At 42.2% G+C, this 5767-nt stretch overlaps 1 protein-coding gene across 2 annotated transcripts in view; it reads left to right on the forward strand.

Annotated features, from left to right (window-relative positions):
- The window catches only part of LOC146719220 (nuclear receptor ROR-alpha A-like), a 171517-nt gene extending 166152 nt beyond the window's left edge, over positions 1 to 5365 (forward strand). For both annotated transcript variants that reach the window (XM_085461793.1, XM_085461802.1), the window contains 5 exons: positions 337 to 469; positions 658 to 765; positions 2345 to 2455; positions 2589 to 2701; positions 3556 to 5365. In XM_085461793.1, coding sequence (XP_085317919.1) covers positions 337 to 469; positions 658 to 765; positions 2345 to 2455; positions 2589 to 2701; positions 3556 to 3720 — 630 coding nt within the window. In that variant the 3' untranslated portion in view covers positions 3721 to 5365. The remainder of the gene's footprint in view (positions 1 to 336; positions 470 to 657; positions 766 to 2344; positions 2456 to 2588; positions 2702 to 3555) is intronic.
- Positions 5366 to 5767: the final 402 nt, after the last annotated feature.

The raw sequence follows: 5767 nt of genomic DNA on the forward strand, positions 1-5767 counted from the left end.
GCGTCAGGTGATGGTGGCAGCAGGATAAGCGGGGTAGTTTATCCATTTGTCTCCTCAGTACCTTTATTTAGGTCCCCCTGGAGAATCCTGCTGCGGTCCCTTTAGATATAAAATAATTTAGCATGTTCTTAACTCCACGCAGAAAACATCCAAAACACATCTGAACTGGATTCTTTGACCTACATCTAGGGGAAGCAGTAATACTTTGCTCCAGTAATATTTTTTTTATTTTAAGCCCATTTATATTTTCTAGAGACGGTTAGATGTTCTACTTTGACAAATTCTTAATTCTCTTTTGTTGAGCTTGTTAAACTCTTGCTGCTCTGGTGTGCGCAGCCTCAGGAGGTGATGTGGCAGCTCTGTGCTGTGAAGATCACAGAGGCCATTCAGTATGTGGTGGAGTTTGCTAAACGCATCGACGGCTTCATGGATTTGTGCCAGAATGACCAGATCGTACTGCTGAAAGCTGGTGAGAGCACAGATTGGATTCATTTTCATTTCGCTTTTTTTAAACTTGTGAAAAGCACAACAACGACGTCGCAATAATCCAGATAAGGAAATCCCAGCAAGTAGATTTAATGCCCCGGGTGTTTTCAGCTGGAGGAGCCTTTCCTCTCAGTTTGTGTGTCCTCAGCATCTCCTCGTTTTCTCTGCCAGGCTCTCTGGAGGTCGTCTTTCTACGAATGTGCCGAGTGTTTGACTCGCAGAACAACACTGTCTTCTTCGATGGGAAGTTTGCAGGTCCTGAAGTCTTCAAAGCTTTAGGTGAGCAGAGTTCATTTTCTACTGAGGTATCATAGGGTTTTTATCATCGATAAAACCCCTACATAAGCTCCAATTATAAATTAAAACCCCAAATTTATAAATTTAGGGTTAAAATAAATTAAAAGTATGAATTAAAAGTATAGATATTTGTGTGGGCAGTGCTACTTTCTAACAGCTGATAATAATCTGCTAATGTAGAAAGTCTGGTCGGATCTACTTATAACTGAGATGTGTCAAAACTCTACAGGTGTGCACCTATAGCACAGTCAGCTGACTGGACACAGTCACTCAAACTACTTCTATTTCTAAATATGAGGATTTTATAAGTGCCAGTGCAGCTCACAGGTCTGGGCTGGTATCCACACACATTCTGAGAATCCTTTCAGAGAGTTTCTAATGTGGGGCACGGAGGTGCAGTGGTTAGCACTGCCACCTCACAGCAAGACCAAGTGAATAGTTCAAAAAGTCAGCCGTCTCTCCAACCTCCCCTCCATCTCTAACTGTCTGCAGGTGGAGAAGGAACATCCTCTGAGGTTTAAACACTACAGATATTCTTCTTCCTCCAGTACTGTTACACTTGGTTCTTCTGCCATTTTTTCCTCTCCTAAAGAAACTCTTAAGCCTCCTAAAAGTCTCCCTAGCCCCTCCTAACGGTTTTTCACTTCAGGAACTCTCTTAAGGGCTCAGACGCTTTGTGAATAACTTTTATCTCTACCAAGATTCAGTGCTAACTTTCAGGGGAAATATTTTCTTGGAATTTCATCACTACAGGCTTCTCTTAGTACTTGGAAGCTTTATCTGTTCCTGTATTGATTCCTGAGAGTCGGGTGGGGTCGTGTAACGCAGAAACAGAGTTGGAAAAAAGCCTCAGGTGTGCAAAAGCTGGTGCTTTCCTTGTTTTTCACTGATGAAAGGGGTTTGTAAGGTTGGACACATGTGGACCAGGTGGCTTGTTTGGTTCAGGTTCCTGGTTTTCATGTGTGGAAAAGTTGGTGTAGCATGGGACCTGAGCAATGGAAATGTGACATTACTTCCTGTATTACTCTGAGCAGGGTTACTGCTCAGAGTAATACAGGAAGTAATGTCACATTTCCATCAGGTTTTCTTCCTGATTTTTCATCCTTTCCTGTGTGCCCTCTGGACAGAGTGGAATCAGATGCCTGCTTTTCTTTCTTTCTCAGACTAAAGTTTGAACACTCGTGCAGCTGCTTTGACTTGCAGCCTGCCACAGAGGAAGACCGTGCCTCCAAATCACATGTCCTCCTTCTCTTTAGTGCTTCTCTTTGACTGAAGATGCGTCTTTTTAACATTTTTTAACTACTCCAAACATCTCAAGATGCATCAGAAAAGAAGCCACCCCAAAAAAAGTAACAGGGAACGTTTGGCTGCTTCTTTGGATCATCGATCACAAAAGCACAGGAATGATGTCGCAGTTCTTGTCTGTTGGATTGTCTTAAATAATAAAATATGTGTTGATGTGATAATTACGTTTTCTACAACGCTACTGATGCAATCTGACGTTTCTGTTGGCCTCTGTAAGTCACTGAGCATGTTTCCGGTGTTTTCCGTGTTCTCCCAGGCTGTGATGATTTCATCACGGCGGTGTTCGACTTTGCTAAGAGCATGTGCTCGCTGCACCTATCAGAGGACGAGCTTGCTCTCTTCTCAGCGTTCATTCTGCTTTCTGCAGGTACGTCCTTCCTTCACCATCTGATCAGATGTTCTACACTGACTTGTTGAGTTAAATAACTGTGTGTGTGTGTGTGTGTGTGTGTGTGTGTGTGTGTGTGTGTGTATGTGTGTGTGTGTGTGTGTTTGTTTAGATCGGTCGTGGCTGCAGGAGAAGCTGCAGGTGGAGAAGCTGCAGCAGAAGACTCAGCTTGCTCTGCAACATGTGCTGCAGAAGAACCAGAGAGAGGACGAAGTCCTGAACAAGGTACCCGTGGTGCATGCAAACCTCTGTGTGTGTGTGTGTGTGTGTGACACACACACACACAGAGTACATGAATGGAGCGTAAACATGCAGACGGGAACTAAACTAAAAATTATACTCAAATTTGAGCCACACAGACTTTTCTGAAAAGTTCGAGCTTAACATCCGAAAAAGTGCTTAACTATTTTTTTCAGCATTTTAGTAAAACAGTTCATTTGAAAATGAATAGATAACAATGATAACTAAACATTTAAATATGATTTTGATTAAAGTCTTTGAGCAGACTGTTAGATTCATAATTACAGAAACATACACAGTGATGTCTGCAATGAACGCACTGTATTGTGCTTGTCGATGTACTTGTCAACTCAGAAACAGTTTGACGCACAACTGAAAGTTGTTGTGGTTATCAGTATTCTTTTGTTGCACCAATGAGTTGGTTGTAGATGCAAAAAATCATAATAATGTGCTGGCAGAGAAAACTAACCAAAAACATGGTAAATATAATCCAGCAGGGCATGCCTAATGGAGAAATAGCTCTTTGCTGCCCTGTTGTGGACAAGTGTGGAAGTACAACTGTATAACTCATATTTCTCCACTGAGCACCAGTGAAGTTAAGGGTGTAAGAATACTCATGAGACTGTGTATGGTAGACTCTTTGTGATCACATTACACATTATTCTAAAGAGCTAAACATTAATTTATTCCCACTTCCTTTCTTCGTCTTTTTCTTCTTCTTCTTCTTTTTTTCACTTCTCCGCTTCTATCCTAATTTCTCTTTATTGTCTCCTCTTTTCTATTCTTGTTTCCTTGTCTCCTCCCTTTCCTTGCCTCTTTCTTCTCATTTCTCCCATCAGCTCAGATGTGAGGCGTCAGCGTTGCGTTCGCTGTGCAGTCGACACACTGAGAAGCTGTGCACGTTCAGAGCCGTTTACCCGGACATCGTTCGATCGCACTTCCCTCCTCTTTATAAGGAGCTGTTCGGTGCTGACCTCGAACTGACCCTGCAGAACAGCGACTGAACTGTCACTGGCACCAAAGCCGGTGTATCCAGACAGATTGCGCCCAGTTTCCATAGACACTGCGGACGGGGCGGCGTCCTACACAGCCGAAGATGGCGACTGTGCAGCTGCTGTACTTCATCTCCTGGACACCTGACACAGACACAAAGAAACCCGAGTTCATCTTCTCCTCAGTTTGTTTTTCCTCCTCCTCGTCCTCCTCTCGTGTCTGTGAGTTTGCTCTGAGGAGTCAGGTGGTCTCATTAGCCCACGTCATGTATCCAGGCTTCTGAACCTGGATCAGACTCACCTCTAACAGTACTCGCACTGATACTTGTTTTTTGTTTCGTTTACCTGATTGTTAAAGCTTTGAGTTTCCTGCGTTTGTTGGAGAGAATGATGTTGGATCCATTGACTTGTCCACAGACAGTTTTACTTTATGATCAAAAGATTAAAAGGTAGCAAAAATAATTTCCTAATTTTAATTTGCAAAGTAAAATTGTTCTTATCCTTTGTGAGAGTGAGTGCATATGAAAAGCACCACATTCACACAGCTGCTTCTACAACTTTGGATACTTTGTGGAAATGTTATGTTACATTGATCATAGTCTCAGCTGATATTAGCAAAATGATCAAATAATCCCAACGTCCTCTTGACTTCTATCCAGTGACATCAGTTGCAACATTTTCAGTGCTATTTACTGAAAATACTGTATGAGTCATTGCTCAGATACATAGCACAACACCACAGCCGTGATCTCCAGTTCCAAAGTGACAAAAACTGCATTTCCTTTAATCACCACTTGATGCTAGCTCTGAAAGTGAGTCGGTGCATAGAGACTCCTATGTTGGAATGCCAAACTTACAAAACAATACAAACATTTATTTTGGAATCTGTAGTTTTTTAACTCATCCATTTAGCTTAAAGTCATTCAATTCAATTTTATTTATACAGCGCCAAAGAAGTCGCTTCAAGGTGCTTTATATTGTACAGTAGACCCTACAATAATAGATACAGAGAAAAAAACGAACAATCAAATGACCCCCTATGAGCAGCACTTTGGCGACAGTGGGAAGGAAAAACTCTCTTTTAACAGGAAGAAACCTCCGGCAGAACCAGGCTTAGGGAGGGGCGGGGCAATCTGCTGTGATTGGTTGGGGCAAGAGAAGGAAGACAGGATAGAGACATGCTGTGGAAGAGAGACAGAGCTTAATAACAGGTATGATTCAGTGCAGAGAGGTCTATTAACACAAGTCCCATGATGCATTGAAGAAACACCCAGTGCATCATGGGGATCCCCCAGCAGCCTATGCCTATGACAGCATAACTAAGGGAGGACTCAGGGTCACATGATCCAGCCCTAAATATATCCTATTGTCATGGCTGCTTAATTGATGGCTGTCTGCCTTTATTGAAATTATGTGACAACTGGTATGTGCTGCTGTGAGTTGCAGACTGTACAAGCTCTGTGCTTTGTTTTTGGTGAGTGAAATTATAGTCATTTATACATCTATTACTAACTAGCAGATAGCACATGTGTTTCTGTGCATTGCATTCATAGCAGCTTGCTAACCAAGCTTTCTACCATCAGCTCATACTTCATACTCAGCAAATATTGTGACATCCATCATCAAAAAAAAAAAAAAAAGGTTCAAAAACGATGGGTAGTCGTCCATCTTTTATATACAGTCTATTAGGCCCACTAAGGAAATATCAAATCAATAACTGAGAAAAGAAGAAAACTCAAATGAATCCATGTGTTAAATTAAAGCTGTTCCTGTTTCTGCAGTGGTCTGGGACCAGTCTGCGTTCGTTTCCAGTCTCTATGAGGCATACAGTGCAAAATCTGGTTCTGTTTGTGTGCCATGATGTTCGTACTGCCATCAAAGCAACTCGGTGGTTGTTCACAACACTTTCGATGAGCTCTTCTCCTTTGTACCAGGGTGCCGTGTTCTGGTGTACATGTGTGGCCCCCTGTGTATGCAAACCTTTTATTTTATGTTATTTTTAGCACAAGCTGTCTGCCGTGTCGAAGAGTTGTAGAGCTTTCACATCATGTTGTATCTG

The sequence above is a fragment of the Copadichromis virginalis genome, linkage group LG1 (assembly GCF_057382275.1).
Source record: "Copadichromis virginalis isolate Kocher_CV1m ecotype Utaka linkage group LG1, C_Virginalis_male_GT1.1, whole genome shotgun sequence".
NCBI classification, from domain to species: domain Eukaryota; kingdom Metazoa; phylum Chordata; class Actinopteri; order Cichliformes; family Cichlidae; genus Copadichromis; species Copadichromis virginalis.